Below are 22476 nucleotides of genomic sequence, written 5' to 3' on the forward strand. Positions count from 1 at the left end.
TTTAACATCCGTGATTGGGTGACCTGACACAAATATTTTCTTAAGATATTGAGTTTTAACATCACTATTGACACCAATATATATTTTCTTAATAAATCAGAACGACCACAAAACGTTGGTTACCAGCAATCACTAGAACCCTAACGAATTTGAATTGTATACAATAATTGGAAGCCTCAGTCCAGGTAACCTTGGCTTCAAGCTAATTCTTTTTCCCTTTTTCTATAGGGTAGGAAGTTGGTACTTGTCATATATTGCTATCAATTTCAGACCATATTGCTCCTGATTACATCAAGCAAATTTCATAAGTTCCCAAGGGAGGGGAAACCAAAAAAAAAAAAAAAAAAAAGGGCTTCAGTTATAGTCTCAGGAAATTTCTCGGAATAAAAAGACCGTAGGTTTGTGAGGTTCCACTTCTGATTGAGTCACAACATTAGATGTCGATTTTCGAACAGTGCAAATTCATTTCCATGCCTGATCGATCACTTTGAATCATATATCTAATTATATTTTTCAGCCTGGCGCTTGTTTGTACTCCAATCAAAACGAAGAAAACACATATTGCCTAATTAACCTCAAGTGACAGTTGAGGAGCTCTCAGTACTTCTACCTTTGATTGCACGAATGGTGACAAGGATTAGGTGAAACTGGGCAGAGGGTATGCTACTAAGTACTAACCCATAGCATTGAGTCAACAACACACATGATGGCATAGTTTTTTGCGTTTTCTTGCACCTCTATTGTTTTTTTTTTTGGGTTAAATAACCAAAGTTTGTGTGATTTTGACTCTGATTACTATAACGGGTCAGAACATGCTTTCGAGATCGTAGATCGTTTATAGAAATTTTTACAAATCGCCCACAAATACAGCTCTCGCATCGACAACGAATTCGAATACATGATTTTTTTTTTCTTACAAATAGTTCTTCTTTACTGATTGAACCAATTCCTTACACCTTTATGCCAACAATTCATGCATATATTGACAAAGGGATAAAACATAATCTCAGACGTATATTAAGTATTCTTTCTTTGTCATGGCCGGTTAGGCTTGTTCCCCACAGGCTGAACCTTGGTTGTCTAATTTAATACTTTGAATGGTAATAGAGCTAAGCCCATGTATCTATTTTATACATCAACAACATCACTTATGCTTCTATCCTGATCAAACATGCACAATAATGTGGATGCTCCAATGAAAATACATAAAATCTTTTTTTTTTTTTAATAAAAACTTGCCAGCCTAGTATCAGAATGGACCAAAATGATTAGATAAGTAGGAAACGTATGCATAGTGGTCCAGTGAAGTGACACAGCCAAAAACTTGAAAACCAGAAACTCAAAAATTGAATAATGAAAACGGCGGAGAAAGCAACTCAGCACCAGCAGCAGATTCCTCAGCAAGGCTATCCCATAGTAGACAAATCAATACAAGTATTAAGATAAGAAATATTAGCAAAAAAAACCCTCATAGAACAATATTGCTACCTTTTCTATCAAAACTGTTCCATTAGTTTGTCCCCTTAATTGTTTAGTACTCTTTACTTGGATAATTTCTGAAATTGTATTATTTAGAAGAGAGTTGTTAAGTTGGTATAACCACCTTTGGTATGCTAATCTTACTGGTTTAGTGACAACAGGACATTAACAGGCAAATCTTTACTTAACCATGTATTTTTTTCACAAGAATTTTCTTTTGAAATCTTTATTTAATGTGTTATAAACGAGTTATTGATTAATTAATGTGTATTTCTATAATGTCGAAAATCATCGGGGATTTTCGTCACTTGACCATATAAAAATACGAACATTTTCAAGCGAAATGGCTATAAAATTGAGATTTGGGTGACAAATTTCATCTTTTTTTTTCTGAAAACTAAAGATTGCTTTGGAACACTTACACAAATATTTTTGCCGTCCAACCCTTTCATATGGGTATATCCTATTTCCTTCATTTAACCTTAGCACAATGGATCTTCGTTGTTGACAGCACAAGATCTAATTAAGCACAATCGCTCATTTTGGTAATTATTTATACATTTCAATGACAGAAAATAATAGCATTAAAAATGATAACAAATAAATGACAACAAGACAAGAAAAAGGAAAACAGCTGTTCCTCAAATAATTAAAATTAATGTCTTATCATTTGTTGCTTCTTATGAACGAAAGCAATAATTTGTTGCTTGTGAGGATTAAGTCTGCAATATATACAGCCCCAGTATCATCAGCTTTGGTCAATCCCTGAGAGGTAAATCAAGGAAATAAAGAACTGAAAACAAATTCTTCATTGGAAAATCTGTATAGGCCCAAGTTGAGCAGCAGCTATTGTCTGTACAGATGGACAGATTGTTCCTCTTAATCATAATTATGGTGATGATGGAACAATGATAAGAGCATCCTAGCTGCTAATATTGACAAGTCAAAGCCATTATTTAATCAAACCCAATCAATACTTACTTCTACAAAACCACCAAAACAAAAGAAAGAAAAAGAAAGAAAGCTGAAACGTCACTTACGTATCAATTTTGAAGACATAGACAGATTGGAGAAAAATATGGTTTCAGCTAATTAAGCCTCCATGCACAAGAGTTGTAATTTTCTCATTGGTCTGCCTAATTAGGTCTAGAACAAATTTCTTGAAAATTTATGTTGGATTAATACAATGGAATTTAATATTTATATTACCAGGTTGTTGAGTTTTCAATTCTTTCACGATCAGAGATGAATTTTCAAAATCTGTCTAAGAAGCAGGACCTATTTTCACTTAATTACTGAGAGGTTCCGATCCAAGTTGAACTTCTTGGTTTATGAAAATTATCCCAAATTTATATACATAAGCAAACAAAATTAATAGAAAATTACAAGGCATTAGGAGGTACTGTTTTAGATGTAATTTTGCCATCTGCATAGTTCTTGGATTTGGCTTCTTACTGTTTATATTTTGCATATCATCTATCCTATGTCATACATGTAATTGAATCAATAATAATTTGTAGGATACAAATTTATGACTCTTAGGAAATAGGAAATTACATAACTAGGCCAACACCTATTGATTTACCATTTCCATGTACACCAGTTCAAAAACTATTTATGAAAATAAGCAAACAGCAAAATCAGTCCATCCCTGTCCAGCTTTTAGTGGCAATAAAAAACAAACTCTTGCTCAAGGTTTTGAGGAGCTTAATTACATATCAGCTAATGTTTGGGATTCAAACACAAACACCTTCTAGTCATTGGATTTCCATCCTAAAATCTTGTTAATTAGAGCAATTTATGAACTTTTGAATTCTCAACTCTCAAAAAAATATCCTCCTTAATTAGACTATAAACATTAAATACTATGATTAGATCTCACCACATCTTGTTAAAATTTATTGAATCATATGAGAAATCTTTCAACTTCACAAGTTGTGTCTTTCAATAGGCCCATAGAGCCTTATCATGAGGTAGTGTTCCAATATTATATTTGTCGTTATAAACTGTGGCTCAAAATAATTAGCCTAGCCTTCATCTCATCAAAATAGAAAAAAAAGTAAAGTAAAAGAAAAAAAAAAAAAAAAAAAGAGTCCCCCTCATGTTAGTCTTTGACCAAAACCCACTCTACTGACTCAGGAATCTTCTTTGGGCCGCCAAGATAACAATCTCCTAAAAAGAAAAACAAATAATTCCCCTCCAGTAACCGCCCAAAATAATAGTATCCATACCAATTCTCCTCTATTTATCTCTTTCTCTGACATCTTGGGAAATATATATACAACCTATTCATGCACGGCGTTTCCAGACAAAACAGTTTGATCAGAACACAAAAAACTTTTGATCATTCATACCAGAGACAGATGGACAAGTTCCACTTTCTTTGTACAAAGTTACCATTTCTGATCCTTCTCTTTCTTCACCTATTGTGTCCAGCCAACGCTGCTTTGAACAACATCGCAACTGTTCCATTCGGCAAAGGATTCAGTCCGCTTTGGGGCGAACCAAACATCAAACGATCAGCAGATGACAAAACCGTCCAGCTTCATCTCAATCAGTACACAGGCATGCTTGCAATTTTTCATCTTGTTCTCCTGAATTTTGATCAGGTTTTACTTAGTTTTGAGCAAGCAGAAAAAGAAGAAAAAACTTGTACGCAAATAGTAGGATGGTTATCCTGAATTTATCATATGAAAACAGGTTCTGGGTTCAAATCATCTGATCTCTATAGCCATGGATTCTTCAGTGCAAAAATGAAGTTGCCATCAGACTATACTGCAGGCGTCGTCGTAGCATTTTATGTATGTAACGTTCCTTCGATTATGTTTAGTTTTCTTTTACGATGAAAAGCTTTGAGATAATCGCCTTTCTGACGATCATTTATTGGATGGTCATGATCAAAATATTATTATCAGCTTAATTATATCCACTGATTTTTTTAATGGGAATTTACTTTTAATGATTGCTGCAGACTACAAATGGAGATGTATTTAAGAGGACGCACGATGAATTAGATTTTGAGTTTTTAGGAAATATTCGAGGAAAGGCGTGGCGGTTTCAGACAAATATGTATGGCAATGGAAGTACCAGCAGAGGAAGAGAAGAACGATATTACTTGTGGTTTGACCCTTCAAGGGAATTTCATCGATATAGCATCTTATGGACCACCAAGAAGATCATGTAAGTTTTGTTCTCAACCACTTCATTGAATTAGTCTATTGCGGCTCAATATGAAATTTGACCTTGTCAATCATCTGAGATTATATTCTTCTATATGTTTATTCAAGAAATTAAACTGCATAAATTTCAAAGCCATATAAAAACAAGACTTTTAGATGGAAGAGGGCTCAAAGAAAAGGACCTTGAAAATGTCACCATATTCTGTTGAATTTTCTAAAATCCTTTTTGTTTTTATTTGATCAGGCTATATATATATATATGGATATGACAATATGCATGTTATTTCTTTTGTTGTTTAATGTTTAAACCTGTTTCATTTCAGGCTTCTGAGGTGTTCCTTGAATACTAATTTAACTTATTCGATCTTAAGTATAGCCCAAACCCTGAGCATATCGTGTTATGACAAAGTTCACTTGAAATAAAGATGTGTCCAGATCAAGAAATAAAACCCATTCAAACTTGAAAAGCCTATGATGTAATTTTGCACTAAATTAAGAATATACTTTTTATTTGAAATTAGTTCAATCCATAAGCATGAGAAAATTTTTGTGCTCTGATAAAGAAGTTCTTGACCAAATCTTGGATAATAAGTATTAAATGGTGGGCTGATGCAATATTTGTCATCTAATTAACAGTTGAGGTAGCTCAACCAAAACAGATACGGATTCTTTATTTGTTGCCCGGAGAAAGTATCTCATGCAACCTAATCCCCCTACCACCGTCTTTCATTAAATTATTTCCCAATATTTGTGTTGATCAAGTATCAAAATTTTAATAATTTCTACAATTTTCTATTTTTATACAGATTCTACATCGATAATGTTCCAATTCGGGAGATGATACGCAACCAAGAAATGGGAGCAGATTATCCATCAAAGCCTATGGCTTTGTATGCAACCATTTGGGATGCTTCAGATTGGGCAACTTCTGGAGGCCGATACAAGACTAACTATAAATATGCTCCATTTATAGCTGAATTCACTGATCTTGCTCTTCATGGATGTGCGGCGGACCCTCTTGAAGAGATTTTCAGCAGCAGCTGCACCGAGCAAGATGATCAACTAGACAGTGCAAGTTATGCTAGTATAAGTCCCAAGCAAAGGATGGCCATGAAGAATTTTAGGCATAAGCATATGTATTACTCGTATTGCTATGATACTTTGAGGTATTCTGTTCCTCCACCGGAATGCTTGATCGATCCATCGGAAAAACTAAGGTTCAAGGAAACTGGGAGGTTGAAGTTTGAAGAAAGGCACAGACACCGTAGGTCAAAGAGATCAAGAAGCCAGGATATAGGTGCTAGGAATTATGGGAACCAAGATGAAGATTAATTATTGTGATTCTTTTGGAATTGGATTGTTGTGAGCATATACTTATAAAAATATTGTGGTTTTGCGTGGTTAGAGGATTTAGGAGGAAAAATGATTGATATGTCTATAAATAATTTTGTTTGGATTGATGTTCTTTGGAAACGATTTTTATGTCTATGTGAAGAATAATATTTTAGTACTTTTTGTTCTATGTATGCAAGATAAAAAAAAAGTGATTAATTCGAAATTTTTATATACACGTGTGTATACATACATACATACTGAGACACACACATCCACACATACATATATACATACATACATATATGTATGTATATGTATCTATATGTATGTATGTTTAGGTATATATGTATATGTATGTGTATTTGTATGTATGTATGTATAGGTATATATGTATATGTATGTGTGTGTACATTCAAAAAAGATTGAAAATAGTGCTTATGATGCCAAAAAAAAAAGACTTTTTTCCCTAAAAAAATTGGCTTTCCAAACACACCAATTCTGGAATATAAATAAAATATGGATCATCCTTGTTAATTTCTTAATTAGATTGTTAGTCAATGTCAGCTTTAAACTACTGATAGTTGTTGTTCATTCATATGCAAATATAAAGCATAAAACATACTATTACTGAACTTAACGCTAAACAATATGAAAAGCAGTTCATCTAAAATTTAGGGGGCGTTTGGTTCGCACGTCGGAATCGGATTCGGATTCGGAATCGGATATCTTGGGTTTGGAATGAGGTCATTCATTCCAATATATTTGTTTGGTTCAAGTACCTGGAATGTGTATCATTACTATAGTTGATGTTTGGTTCGTCGACTCTTTCGGAATGGAATATAATAAATATATTATAAACCACATCGTAAATGATAATTATTGGCTCTTTGTAAATAAGATATAAGAAATTTTCACTAATTAAATATATTAGTATAAATGTATTAGTAAATATATTAGTATAAATGTATTGGTAAATTTAGATAATAATATTATCATTATAAATTTGTAACTAATTCAATTAAATATCATATATATAATTAAATATAAATATATAATTATATAATTATATAATATATACAAATATTAATTATACTAATATTTTATATAAATATAATATATATTACATATTAAATATAGTTATTATTATATATTATTATATTTAAAATAATAATTATTATAATTATATAACTTATTAATATTACATACATGTATATATTATAATTATATGCACATATAATATACATTTATAAATATACATATATATTATAAATATAATATTATATAACATTAATAAATTTATAATATATATTATATAAGTATAATTATATTTAACTAAATAATTATAATATATAATTATATAATACAATAACATCATTATTGTAAGTTTGTAACTAATTAAATTAAATGTTATATATATAATTAATTATAATTATACAAACGCTATAAAATAAATACATAATTATAATTATATAATATATAAATATTAATTGTACTCATATTTTATATAAGTATAATGCATATTAATATTAGATATAGTAATTATTATATATTATTGTATTTAAGATAATAAATATAAATATAAATATAATTATATAATTTATTAATGTTATATACATGTGTATATTATAATCATATGCACATATAATATGCATTTATAAATATACATATATATTATAAATATATTATTACATAATATTAATAAATTTATATATATATTATATAAATATAATTATATTTAACTGAATAATTATAATATATATTTATATAATGTACTAATATTATAATTATAATATATTATATATATGTACATAATTATAATTATATAATATATAAATATTAATTGTACTCATATTTTATATAAGTATAATGCATATTAATATTAGATATAGTAATTATTATATATTATTGTATTTAAAATAATAAATATAATTATATAATTTATTAATATTATATACATGTGTATATTATAATCATATGCACATATAATATGCATTTATTAAATATACATATATATATTATAAATATATTATTACATAATATTAATATATTTATATATATATTATATAAATATAATATATATTTATATAATGTACTAATATTATAATTATAATATATTATATATATGTATATATTATAATATATAATATATATAAATATTAATTATATCATTGTATAATTATAATATGTAATTGGATTTGTTTCTTGGAATCAAACTTGGGAATCGGACAAAACCCACCAAAATACTAGGGAATGGAGAAACACCAAATTTTTAGAAATCATTCCAAGATTTCAATTCCCATTCCAGTGAACCAAACACCATTTATGGGGTTCATTCCATTCCCCGAATCCGATACCCTCTTACCAAACGCCCCCTTATTGTTAGACTCCACATCGATTCTAGTTAAATGAATAAGGAAGCATGAATCATCTAGGATTAGCAGCAACCATTCTCTTCCTTCTCTCTAGGTTTCCTCCTCTACTCTTCCTCCTCCATAGAGGGGAGATCTTGGCCTTGAGCCAAGGTCTCCCTTCCTCTTCCTTTGTCCTTTGTTCTTCCTTCCATTCAATAAAGTCTCTCCTAGGGTATCCTAGTGAGAGTTTTCTTCTCTCCTAGGGTATCCTATTGAGAGTTTTCGTCTCTCCTAAACTATTTTAGTGAGAGTTTTTTTAGTTTTTTGTTCTTTATTTTCTCAGATCTATATGTTAGATCTAAAATTTCTTCAGTCTTCTCATCAGATCTCACTTTCAGTTTTGAGCTTGAACCAGTTGGATAGCAGATCTGAGGGAATATTTCAGATTTGGATCTATCTCGACAGATCTCATCATTCTTATTGGATCTTACAACTGTTGATTAGCAGATCTGACGATTACAGCATGCACAAAGAGAGCTGCAGCGACTTATTCTATGATGAAATGTTTTTCAAATTTATAGTACTATTTAGATTTGTTCTTAATTTCTCAAATCTTATGTATTTGTTAAATTACAGATCTATAATTTTAGTGCATGTTTATCTGCCATCAGGGCAGCAATGTATATCAATTGTGCTGGACGATTTCCAGTAATCCTTTAATGAAATATGCTTTATTATCAAAAAAAAAAAAAAAGAATCATCTAGGATTAATTATTCAGAGATTACACTCCTCTTAACGGCAAGTATCCAACGTCTGGTTTGCATTGGATGATTGACGACATACCAGTCCCCCTTTGTAGTTTAATTAATGTTAACATTAGTTTTGACCTTGTACCATTAATTTTCGTTTTGGACATCATCTTGTAATTTCTTATAGGTTTTTCTATTGGATTCCGAATGCCCACTTGTTAATGCATCTAGATCATACATAACCTACCATATACATTCACACAATAATAATTATTACCATATCTTACATTTATATGTATTCCTAATTAATATTACTTTTCCAAATGATGAAGATTGAAGTCCAAGACAGACCCATTTTTTGAGTTTTTTTGCTAAAATAATCTTCTATTTATAAAATATTCCCAAACTAATACAATTAAAAATTTCATTCCCTTACTAGTGTATATATTGCAATGTACACACCCAGAATGGAAAACTAATCGCATAAAATCTTACATTTTTCTTTTTTCTTTTGAGGATCCCTCCCCATTACATTAAATATTCTGCTTCTACTCTCAATTCTTTTTGTTTTTAATCAATGAAGAAGGAAGAAGGTCGGGTTATTTCTTAGAACTCAATGGCTATTCTTCCAAAAATCAATGATTAACTAGCCTTGGCTCTTATAATTTTTTTTATTCTTGATATTGTCAAGGCTAAATTCTTATTCTAGTAATTATGGTTTTCGAATGCAAGAGATTTTTCTTCCCTTCTTTTCTCTTTTGACGTGGAATTTTTTTTAATGTCAAATTTGATAGGTCATAATTTGTTGCTAAATTTATAATTATTCTCCCCTTGATTTTAGCCAAATATTGTTTTAATTGTCGGATTCTACTTCTATTTGGTGTTTTATGTTAATTGTAGGGCATTGGAGTAAAAAGTGCTAAAAATGGGTGATTTTCTTGGAGTTGATTGTCAAGCGCAAGTTTTCCAAATTAAGATGGAGTCTACGTGGAGTACTAGTTGAAGATTAGGGAATTGTCACTTTTTATTAGATGTCTTATTAGGGAACAATTAGCATTAGTCGGAGAAGTTTCCTTTTGCAATTAGAATTCTATTTTTGGTTGGCCAATGGACGGCCGAAGTAGTAGACTTCAATTAGGAAACAAAGAGGAAGAAAAGGCCGGAATCCTGCGTGATTACTACCTCGGCCAGGGAACAAAAATAGGAGATGGCCACTTGGCTGATCTCTGCATTTTTTCTTTCTTTCGGTGGAATACTCATGCGAATGGCTTTAAAGGAATTTCATGGATTTCCCTTGAGGATGTGTAGCTAAATCTCCATTTTCTAGTCGAAAGTCAATTTGAAGACTCAGTTCCAAACATCTGTGAGATCGAACTATTTTACTTATTTCTTTTATTCATTGGTATTTGTACGTTTTTTGATTTAATTTCTTATGATTGTTTTGTTATTTGAATGTCAACGGGCCGATATTCGAATTAACCTAATAATCTACTGCCAGATTAATTGATTGAATCCGTAATTGTTCAATTGATTAATACCAGTGGCGACTAGCGTGATTGGTTTCATGTTAGGAAAATATATGATCTAACTTAAACGAACCCTCGTAGCGTGTTTGTCGGTTAGGGTTGGGCTTTTCAAATTCTTATTGCAATCGAGAAATTAAATCCTATGGTCGTATCTAGGGTTATTTCTTGGTTAGGAAAATAGTTAATTGTCGTATCTTGACTATCGAAAAAGTAAGGAAAGGCTGGTTATTTATCGCGTGTATGACAACTATAACCAATCTATTAATGAGTAATTGAATTATCTTTGCATCGATGATCAGTTGAATGGACCGTATCTAAAAAGTTGCACCTTTGGCTAGAGTCGTATTGATTATTGATTAATTCCTGTTTATTTCTATTAGTTGTTTCATTAGTTGGTTAATTAGTTATTTTATATTTTCCAATAAACCCCCCATGCTTCGGACTCTGGAAGAAACGAATTATTCCCAGTCCCTGAGGAGACGACCCTGCTTACCACTGTCTATGAGTTAATAATTTTCTGTCAGTTAGTCAATTCTGGTATATCGGATTAAGCAAACTTTTCGGAACCAGGGTGAATCAAATAGTCCATTGCACATCCAGAGTCCCTGCTCCAGTACCTGGAATTGATTGTTGACTGCCTTTGATGGTAGTTAGGTATTTATTATTGCACAGGCTCGACACCTGTCAAAATTCAACTTTAATCAATTTTTGTCTAGAATTTATTTGCACATGTTCTAATATAAAATAATGCAAAATACTAAAATGAATAAAATTAGAACTATATCGTAGATATAATTACAAATAACAAGAAAAAATGAAAGGAATTGCAATATAATATTTAAGCAGAATTATAAGAGATAAAATGATAGTAAAAAATAAGAGTCCAATTGTTGGTAGATTGGATACCTCGAACAAATTTTTCACATGTAGTCATTTTCCTTTAATTTGGAGATCTACTGGCAATAGATAGATTAACATGAGAATAAAATTTGTAACAATATTAGTTTAGGATTATTTTTGAGGACATTTACAATTAAATTGAAGCTTTCCTTTCTTGTTATTCTACGTGGCAATTAGAATAACAAGGTGGCAATAATAATATTATTATGGGAATAAAATTTTGAAAGTGAATTACACAGGGAATATTCTATAGAAAGAGAGTTATTTTGGTCAAAAACTCCCATATTTTATTACCATTGCTTTATAGCTTTTATTATTTATTTCAAAATTCTTAGACTAAACTTTCACATGCAAATAAAAGCCATCTACTGCACGTGTGACAGTGTAACATGAAAAAATGATACAGAGGATACAAAAACTTTTCCTTCTTACTTATCTCTTTGGACAAATTCCATAATGCATAAGTGTTTGGGTGAGAATCCAGATCCTTCAAATTATCATTCCAAATTTCCCCAAAATGTAATGACTTGAAGGACGTGTCCTGTACCCCCATTTTACAATTGTGGATTGATCATGGTTCCTTTTCTGGGAAGAAGGCGGCTTTCTTGTTACTGTGTAGGAAGAATATTGTTAGAATTGAGATGTTTTCTGCTAGTTCCTGCTGCAGGAATGATTTCATATCCGTGATTGGCCTTTCTTTGTTCTCTTACAAATGGAATTCTGAATCCCCATAACTGTGTTGTTCAGGTACCTCGAACAAAAATATAGAATTTAATCTCGTCTATAAAACTGACAAGTCCACTATATTAAGCCAGAGTATTAAATCATCTCTTCTTGTTCAGTTGGCATCGTGAAAAGAATCAAATTTCCATCTTCCATCCCCTTTTTCCTGCTAAAATTAATGGATAATTTCAGAAACCTCCCTTCAGGTTTTTGACAATTTCACTTGGCTCCCCATAGATTTAAAAAATTACACTTACCTCCCTTGGTATAGTAAAATGCCTATAATGCCCTCCACTTGGTAGACAATTTTAAATTTGAGGCAATAAATTTACAAAACCCAAAAAAAATCTATTTTTCTGTCTCTTATCTATTTTCGCTCATCTCTTTTCTAATTAATATAATCTCTTTTTATTATCTTCAGTTTTGTGGATATTAGCAAATTGAAATTACAAAATCAACAGAGAGCACATTATGTGTCAAATTAGAAGGAAATAAAGAGACTCGCAGTGATACAAAAATAAACAATGAAATTAGAAGAACTAAAGATGTAAAATTTGTCATATTTTGTTTGTTGTCAAGAAAATCTTTTATAAAATGTCAATAATTATACAGGGATTTCTTTCATTGGATTAGAAATTTTTTATAATGATTTTATTATGGAAGTAGAATTTATTCTCTACTTTTGAGATATTAATATTTTTAAAGCCATAGGAGGGTTATAATAGTAGTTCTAGGTTAGACTAGCTCGTATTGAAAGGTATTTGAGCATTGATATTTAATTTTGGGTAACAACTAGTTGTCAATGGGATTTGTATGTGTATTTTTTCTTATTTTTTTGTGTGGCAAGCATTAATACTGTATAAGCAATTTGAAATTTTTTGGATGGCTATTTGGTTTTAGAACTTATGTTTGAATGATTGTTAGGGATTAGACTTGTTGATTTGTGCAAAGTGTGGAAGAAAATGATTGGGTATACTATATTTTTCTTTCTTAGTTTTGTACAAAAGGGCAATTTAGAATTTTTGTGAGAAAAGCTATCTTGTTGGACCTACATTGTTACTAAACATTAAAAGTAGGGGAGGTATGTGTCATTTTTAAAACCTGAGGGGAGCTCTCTGTAATTGTTAAAAATCTCAAGGGAGGTTTGTGAAATTATCCCTAAAATTAATGACTTTAGTATTCCCTGCATGGAATACACTTCATGCAGTTGCTAGAAATGAGAGATATGCGAATAAATCACGAAAATGTATTATTCCAAAATGCATTTGTTTTTCTATTATAAATTCTGGTGCAATGTAACTTTTTCATAATGATTTTACTCTTGGAGACCATCCAATTCCTCTTGCAAAAGATCCAGAGGAGATGATTATACCAACGGAGAGAACTCTCCTGCACTATAGAGGATAACCTTAATATAACCAGTGGATCTCAATCTTTCTATTCACTTTGAAGATTCAAAAGATGGTTACAAAGGGAGGAAAGTTTCGAGCGCAATTCTGCCATGAAGGTAAAATTAAAAGTTTTCCGTAATTGACATTTTTTTTTCTGGGAAATGTATATTTCCTTCTATTACTACTTTTCTTCAGATTATCTAGTGGCTTGATGATGAGAGGTTATAGACTTAACTACATATTCTCTCTTTTTGAGCACAAGACAATAGATAAATGTTAAAGGGTTTGGTTAATGGTGGTGCTTACATTCAATAGACTAATGGCTTAACATCTATTGTCCATATTCTGTTTGCGGATTGGGAGCACATGTCCTTCAGTTTGCCATAGCATGTTTCATTTCTTCTCATGCAGTGCACATGAATTAGTCCTAGATTCTGTGTTCTTTAAGAATAGACTATGGGTTGCAATCTTTCCCACTAAGCTGGAGTTTATGATTGCTCATTGGCATAATATGCAATGATTGCTTTCTAGGATATATTCCACTTGCCAATGTCATTGAACATCAAATTCCTTCTCGTGAAAACAAAGGGTTTTGTGTTTCAGCAACAAGAGTGGAAAGACTTTGAGTTCTGTCCAATTAAACTTCAGAGATTACAGGAGAAATTTCTAAAATTATGATGAAATTTAAAAAAATTCTACAAAGGGGGCATTTTGAATATGGGATTCTGTCCAAGGGGTCTTCGCATTCAGCAAATGCGAGCTCCATGAGCTCGCATTTGCTGAATGCGAAGTCTTCTTGAATTTTCGACCAACAAAATCCAAAAAAAAAAAACAAAAAGAAAACCATACCTCGCATTTGTTAAATGCGAGGTCCGTTACCTCGCATCTAATAAATGCGAGGTCACTTAGACAAATCGAATACAAAGCAATGATCAACTAACTTAACTGGACCAGCATTTTCAACTAATTTAGTATTAGTAAAATGTGTGTGCATTTTCCAGTCCTGGAAACCCTTCAATGAACGACTTTTCCTATAGCTTTCAAACTTTTATATTTATTTAAGGGTTAATTCCAGAAACTTCCTTTGAGATTTATCCTAATTTCACCCAACACTCCTAAATTTTTAGAAATCTCACATAGCTCCCCTTAAATGATTTAAAAAATTTAAAAATAAAAGATGGTATAATACCAAAAAATTGAAAATTGTATTGCGGAGAAAAAAGAATTTAAAAATTCTTAAAACATTTGCACAAGTTTTCCATCGCTTTTTTTTTTTTAAATTGTAAACGGATTGATTTTAATAATTTTCATTTATCTTGCAGCTTTTACAAGATTTTCATGAGTCAATAAAATGTTATTCATTAATTTTATGCCGCATTCATCATTATCACACCACCCTCCTCCTCCTCCTCCACCTTCTCATTCTTTCATCTTAAGCAATCTATATCGAACAATTATTCATGCACATAACACATAATCGGAATTCTGATGTAATCCACTTAATTGCCTATTTCCAGACAAATATTACACTGTATCAAATAATCCAAATCCACTTATTTTTTTTTCTTTTAAAAGATTTTTTTTTGGAAAAAAAAAATTGGTCTGAAGAGGCTAAAAGCACTAAGTGTTAACTCAGTAGATAGAAGAGAAACTTCTTTATTCAGTGAGAAAAATGGTTAGGACTTGGGAATTGGGAAGGAAGTAGGGACGAGGATCAGGGGGCCTTATCGGTCGGGGACCCACCTCAGCGAGCGAGCAACTGGTCCCCTCTTCGTCGTTCTCCTAAATTTCCCGCCCGCCCGCCCGCTCGCCAGCCAGCCCAACTACTACTTCCCTCACTTTTGTTTTTTTGTTTGGTTTAAATTCTTCCCACCCAAGCAATGTCCAGAGAATTTCACCAACCATATGAAATGAATCCGGAGTTTCCAAACCCATGGATGTGATTGCTGCATCCTCTCTCTCCTTCATAACCCCAGATCATATTACTACTTCCTTCACGCTGCATAGTGTTTTCCCGTACATCCCATACCCAATCCCAACGCTACTCTACTCGTGAAAGATTAGCATATCCTCCTCACCGGAACCTTGACCACCACCGCCGCCAAGCATATATACGCCCTCCTCGGCCATCGCCACCACATCACCGTTGAACCGGTACTCCGCACTTATCTCTCAATTTTCGAGCTCTTCCTCCCTCCTACGATACCATGACAGACGAAGTAATCACCCCCGATCGCTGCCATTCTGACTCCAGCCTCACCCTCGAGTACCAGCAGCTCTACAACCGCTATGCATTTGGAGGGGAATTTTGATTGTTTTCAGATTGAGTACCTCGCATTTAAGGAATGCGAGGTACACAATCTCGCATTTGGAAAATGCGATCTTATTTTTCTTTTTTTTTGGAAATACTTACCTCGCATTTGTGAAATGCGAGGTACCTGAACTCGCATTTCACAAATGCGAAGATCACAAGTCTAGAACCAACTTAAAAAATTACCATCTTTGTAGAATAACTTTTTTTTTCCATCACAATTTAAGAATTTTCTCGAGATTACAGAGTTTTATGTAGCTGAACAAGAATCCTAGAGCTTTCCACCCCCGCGTCTAACCTCATCAGCTTCTCAAGTATGCAGTACAAGATTGGAACAGTTGAGGGTTGAGAGGCTCAGTAAACGAGCTTTGATGCACCAAATATAACTTCTAGCTATCAAGCTTTGCCAACTGAAAACGATTTTTTTTTTTTTTTCTAATAGTGGTAGATAGACAATATAGACGAGAAGCGGCATACTTCCTATAACACAGATCATGTATATACAATTGATCCAATTCTAAAGACTCTAGATCAAGAGTTTACAACAGATCCAATTCCAAACACTCTTCATCAGTATACAAGTGCCCTATGAATAAAAGACAGTTGCTGGAAAGCATAGCTCCATCCATACATAGTTCTCTTCTGATCCAGGAATGTGTTCAAAAGATGATCCAGCTTGTATCAAGCCTCGGATCCGCCCGATCAAATGAGAAATCTCGTTATTATTCCAAGTCTCAGTTGTGCATTGCAAATTTTATTTGTACATCTTGAATCACGTTTGTGCAGAGTAAATTCTTGAATTATGATGAAAAAAAAAAGAGTTTCTACAAGTAAGGCTATTGGTGGAGGCGTTTCTAAAATGAGGTTGTTCGCATTTGTTGAATGCAAACTTACTTAGCTCGCATTCGGCAAATGCGAGCTAGGATACATTTTTTTTTAAAAAAAAAAAAAGTACCTCGCATTTCTCTGTCTCTTTCACCTAAACCCAAAAACAGAGCTCCATTCTTTACGTCAAACATTCGGCATTCAAATCCATAAGCAGAGGGGCAGAAATTGGAACGAAACTTTGCACATCCAGCTCACTCTCTCGTCTTTTGCGTAGCTAGACACCAGTCCAAGCTTCCAAGAGGAAATTGCCCAAAATCCCTCAATCTCTTTCTTTCTCGTCGGTTGTTGTCCGCCATTGTTGAGCTTCCACCAGACGCCATTTGCACCCCAACCAGCTACCATTTCTGCCTCAGCAGTCATCCCCAACCAGTTTTGTGACCCTTTGCGCTGCACATTTTCTTTTCCCTTCGCAAATGGCTTTCAAATTCGTGGCTGTGCATCGCAAATTGTCTCTGAAGTATGTGGCTTTGTGACTACCCTGTCTGGAACATTCCTTCTCCACAAGACCAAGGACATGGGAGGTGTAAGCAGCACTAGTAACACGCCCGTGCCATCTCCGGTATTCCTGGCATCACGCCAGAATTCTGCGGTCTGCGGTCTGAGCACAGTGTAACTGACCTCGCATTTCATAAATGCGAGGTCTGGTTTTCTTTTTTCTTTTTTTTTTGGGATTTCGTTGGAGGAAAATTCAAGAGACTTCGCATTCAACAAATGCGAGTTGAGGGAGCTCGCATTTGCTGAATGCGAAGATCCCTTGGACGGAACCCCACACTCAAAATGCCCCCTTTGTAGAATTTTTTTAAAATTTATCATAATTTTAGAAATTTCTCCGTTTGTGCATTTGTACATTACCAAATTAATTAATCCAGCACTCATTGAAGCAGTCCTCTTCTTCTAACGCTGCATTAAACAGTTAAACTGCATGCAAACAAATGCTGAATCATCACATCAGCAATAGCCTTCACACACTAATTGGTATGCAACCTCAAGATGAGCAAAAAAACTAGTGATTTTTTAGAAAAATCCAGTTGACCTTTCATGATTTCTTCTAAGATTAATTATCTTTGGTTATATATAACTAGTGATCAATGACACGCACATCGATGTGTGTGCAAGTGATAAAAAAAATCTTCTGTTGAACTATTGAATGTCGATTCATTATTCGATAACAAAATCTAGTAAGACTAAATACAAAAAAAATATAAAAATCAAACAAAAAATGAAATCAAGCAATTATCTATAAACGATTATGTTTAAGTGATAAACATGTATTTTGTTGGTTACGTGATGTTAGTGGTTGAATTGAAGCGGGTTAGTGGTGAAAAGTTATTTGAAAGATAATAAAGTAATTTTAAAAAGTGACAACAAATTGTTTACACTAAACCACCTGCTCCCACGTTATTATTGTAGAGATATCCTTCAAATATCTCATTGACATCTTAAAGAAACCCCAAAATGTTCAAATAGGAAGAAGGCATAAAACATTAAATAAATTAAAGAAAATACAAGAAAAATGACTTGCTTAATTCCCTTCGATAACATGATCAGAACATGGATGGAAAGACCTGATAGAACAAAAAATTGTCTTGTACCGGACATTGTGTAAAACCAGCTTCCCTGAGCCGGGAGTGCTTTGCTCTACTTATATTTATAATCTTGGACAAATTTTTCTAAGCATTCTTGGACATTTTTTGATCAGGTGCTCTCCAAACTTTGCCACTGCAACGCCAACAATAGGAAAACCAGGGTTAATCGAAGTTGCTGCTTCCATTTGTTTCTCTGTCTTAATTTTGTCAAACTTGTTTTAAGAGTTCCTCTGAATATCCAAACGATTAAAGTCAAAACAAAGACATTATTCGCACTGCAAGAAATTTCATGTTTACATGCAGAAACAATTAAGTATAATTTTCAACTTAAACTAAAGAACGTATTTCTTATTCTCAAAAGAGGAGCATTCTTCTTGCCAATTCACAATTATTGGACCATTAAAAAGATGTCAAAGTGTGATTATCTATCAACCCAATTGATTCACGATTACTGTTTAAGAGTTGCTGTTCTAATTTCGTTGACAAAAAGAAGAAGAAGAAGAAGAAGAAAAGGAACTGTTGAATGTACACCCACCAAGAAAAATGTTGAGAAGAACAAGAAGATGACCTAACTTAGAAACAAAGAATTCTGAGCAATTTCAAGCTCAACCGAGAACACGAAGAAGGACTCCAAGAACAAGAGAGATTGCATGATCATGCCCAGATCCAAGTTTCAAGAAATGCAATGTCGCCCCGTAAATTCGAGAAATTCATTCATGAAAAACCCATGGGGAAACCGCGATTATCCGGACTTGACGAATACAAAGAAGGATAATGTTCTCTAATTTTGTAATTTTCATTAAAAGGGAAAATTTGATCTAGAAGAAACGTATTATGCATGTCTTTTCTTTTCTGTCTACATTGGTCAGTGGTGACAGATGATGGAATCCTGGAAATCTATGGATATCTTAAACGCTGGAAAGTTCTAGGCTCATCAATTCTTTCAGTTACCTGGATCAAGGCCACTGTAATTGATCCAACTATATGAAATATCATCCACTGTTTTGTTCTTGTTCTTGAAAGTGATCTAGATCCTCCTCTTGTTTCATTTTCTTGGTTGCACCGGATTGAAATCCTTCATCCCTTTCTTCTTCAGATGGATAAATAAAAAATGTTTGATCCTTCTGCTTTCTCTTTGATTTTTGGTAATCAACAAAGGCTCAGTAATGTTAATTTAATGGCCAGACACACATTCCAGTCCCAGCATTCTCTGTTGCAGTGCTCAAACTGTAGTGTGAGAAAATTATCAATACATCCCCAGAAGATATAAAGATTCTTCAATTTTTTCAGTAATTTTGAGATTAATTTCAACAATAGCCTCCTTATCTTGTAGAGCTAGCAAAATAACAATTTCTTGAAATTGTCCTCAAATTCTTCCCATCTTTGATTGGATATGTTGTCTGATTGAATATAGCTCTTGTCCAGAATTAATCACGGACAAACTTACCTGTTCAAGAAATTAATTGGACTCGTTATGTTAAACTTAAAATGACAAGATTGGTAGTTTCAAAAATGAGTTTAAGGCTTAAAAAGAGAATATCAAGACAAGATATCCCATGACATTGAGTTTACTTTATCTTGGAGAATTTCAAAAAAAATGATGTGTGAACTTTTTCGAGTATATATGCTAGTGTTAGTAAAAAGAGAAACAAAAAGTGTGTTTGGATTGAAGGTTGTTTGGAAAATGTTTTTTTTGGTTTTATTTACTATAATTTTTTATTTTTTTGATATGGTGTATGTAAAATAAAAGAAATGGTATGAACCATATTTTGTGATTTAGTCTTATTTGATTTGCAAATTTTACGTTTTGCATGAACATTTTTTTAATTATATTTATACTTCACAGACATCAAATTGCCACGGTATTTTTTTCTTTTCTTTTTTTTTTTATAAAAACTCAAGAAAATAACAATCTAAATGAAATGAATGTTTATTGAAAAAATAAAAAGGTGTCTCCTAAATTTTTATTTTAGAAGAACCTAGAAAAGTATCAAAAGATTTAATTTTTTTTCTTAGTTAATTTTGACTTTTTCTCTTGTTTGGGCAAAAAAAAAAAATTTTTTTTTTTTCTTTTGCCTATACTCAATTCTGCTGCATGTTGATTGGCAGACAGGAAAGCGATTACCCAAAACAACAACTGAAATGGACGTGAATGATTATTTGTGTCTATCTCTTATGAAATATACTAATTAATACAGTAAAGTCCAAACCACTTCCATTTGCTTTGAAATATTTAATACATATGAGACAGCTGAGTACAAGAAAACCACATTGTTTAAGATCTTTCGGAAACTCCAACGCTTTCCTTGGTTGACTATTACTGCGTTTTCCTATAACCAAAAGCGGATTACCATGACTTGAGGTTTCCTATTCGTGGAAGTGATTTTCCCAGAACTTTTAGTATATTATCAAGAATCTGTCAAAATCATCAGCTCTGTAAACAACTCCCCTAGTAATGTAACTTTTTCTCGCAAGGGAAATTTAGTTTGATGATAACCAGCCACTATAACTAGTTAGAAAACAAAATGAGGAGGGATTAAAAAAGTATGAACTGTTTTGATTGAAAAAACTTGTGACAGCGAAGTTGATGATGATCGTTATATCAAAGTGATTAAAATCATAATTGCCCAAAACAAAATTTACAACTGGAAAGTATAACATGTAGTCGTAATACACATGAACTAACATTTTATTATAGAGTGAATAGCCCAAAAGGTCACTAAACTATTAAAAATGGCATCCTTTGGTCACCAAACTTTTTTTATGGCCGAAAAGATCACTAAACTCGGAAAAACTCTCCAGCGGAGTCATTTTACCGAATTTCAGCGGTTTCTCATCCGGTTACAAGGGTCTTGAATTGAATAAATATTCTGATATGGGCAAAAATGTCCAAAAGATTATTGGGGCAAGTGAACTCACAGACTGTTTCGTTCCCAAAGTTGACCAATCAACCGACATTCACTTCGTCTTCTCTGGTGAAGTTTACTGGCTGTAAACACTCCGAGTCGGACTCCGATTCCATGTTCACAATTCGAAGACCGCCGACCATTGACGGAAGAGAAGCAACCCCATTGCATTCGGCCTGTGCACCTAAAACTAATTTGGGTTCTTCGTCCAGACAAGTACACCCGGATTCAGAATTACACAGTCCATGGTCGGGGATACCATGGTGGGTCGCGAATAAATCCTTAACGAAATTCATTTGATCATCGTCGTCGTCGTCGTCTTCTGGGCTGTAGTAGAGGAAATTCTGGTCGGAGTGCACAGATTCAGAATGCTAAGAGCCGGATTCGGATTCTGAAATGGCGGTGAAATTGAGGTTGTCATCAATCAAGAAGGAAGGATTAGGAGGAGAGAGGGAAATTACAGTCTCTATTTTTATCGCCGGAGAAGATGAAGTCAATCTAGGGGTTCAATTCTGAGGGGCGAGACGAGCTCTGTTCTTTCCAGTTATCCGATTCCAGAAGATGAGAGAGAATTGGGTCAATTACGTTTCTTAAGCTTAGATGGCTGAGATCCCATAAACTCCCAAAGGTCGGATGCCAAACATGGCCTCATCACGATTTTCCGGCCAGATCTTCTATCAAATCTGTGATGAATACACAGAGTGGGTGATGGGATGTCCCGCTAACTGCACGTAAACTTCTTGCTTCTAGTTGTTCCGGTCAGTCTTGCCGGTGCCCTCTGAGTCATCTCTCTCAGGCCTCTCAGCCTGGCGTAGAGTTTGAAAGTAGGGAATAGCCCACGGTTTCACCAGTTTCAATAATCTTTTAGACATTTTTGCCCTTTGACTATATTCCTCCATTCCACGTTGCCCATGCCACCGGATGAGAAACCGTTGAGATTCGGTAAAATGACTACGTTGGAGAGTTTTTGCGAGTTTAGTGACCTTTTTGGCCACAAAAAAAGTTTAGTGACCAAAGGATGCCATTTTTAATAGTTTAGTGACCTTTTGGGCCATTCACTCTTTATTATATGTCTGAGTAAATATAAAAGGATTCTCTATTTCCTTTGTAGCTCAGGGGAAGTCATTTGATCAATTGGCTATGAAATAGAC

General features: G+C 33.1%; 1 protein-coding gene across 1 annotated transcript; it reads left to right on the forward strand.

Annotated features, from left to right (window-relative positions):
- Positions 1-3663: 3663 nt before the first annotated feature.
- On the forward strand, positions 3664-6122 carry LOC113761313 (probable xyloglucan endotransglucosylase/hydrolase protein 30). Its single transcript, XM_027304250.1, has 4 exons — positions 3664-4044; positions 4180-4280; positions 4451-4659; positions 5465-6122. The coding sequence occupies exons 1-4, from the start codon at positions 3771-3773 to the stop codon at positions 5988-5990; spliced, it is 1110 nt and encodes a 369-aa protein (XP_027160051.1). The 5' UTR covers positions 3664-3770; the 3' UTR covers positions 5991-6122.
- Positions 6123-22476: the final 16354 nt, after the last annotated feature.

The sequence above is a fragment of the Coffea eugenioides genome, chromosome 2 (genome assembly GCF_003713205.1).
Source record: "Coffea eugenioides isolate CCC68of chromosome 2, Ceug_1.0, whole genome shotgun sequence".
NCBI classification, from domain to species: Eukaryota; Viridiplantae; Streptophyta; class Magnoliopsida; order Gentianales; family Rubiaceae; genus Coffea; species Coffea eugenioides.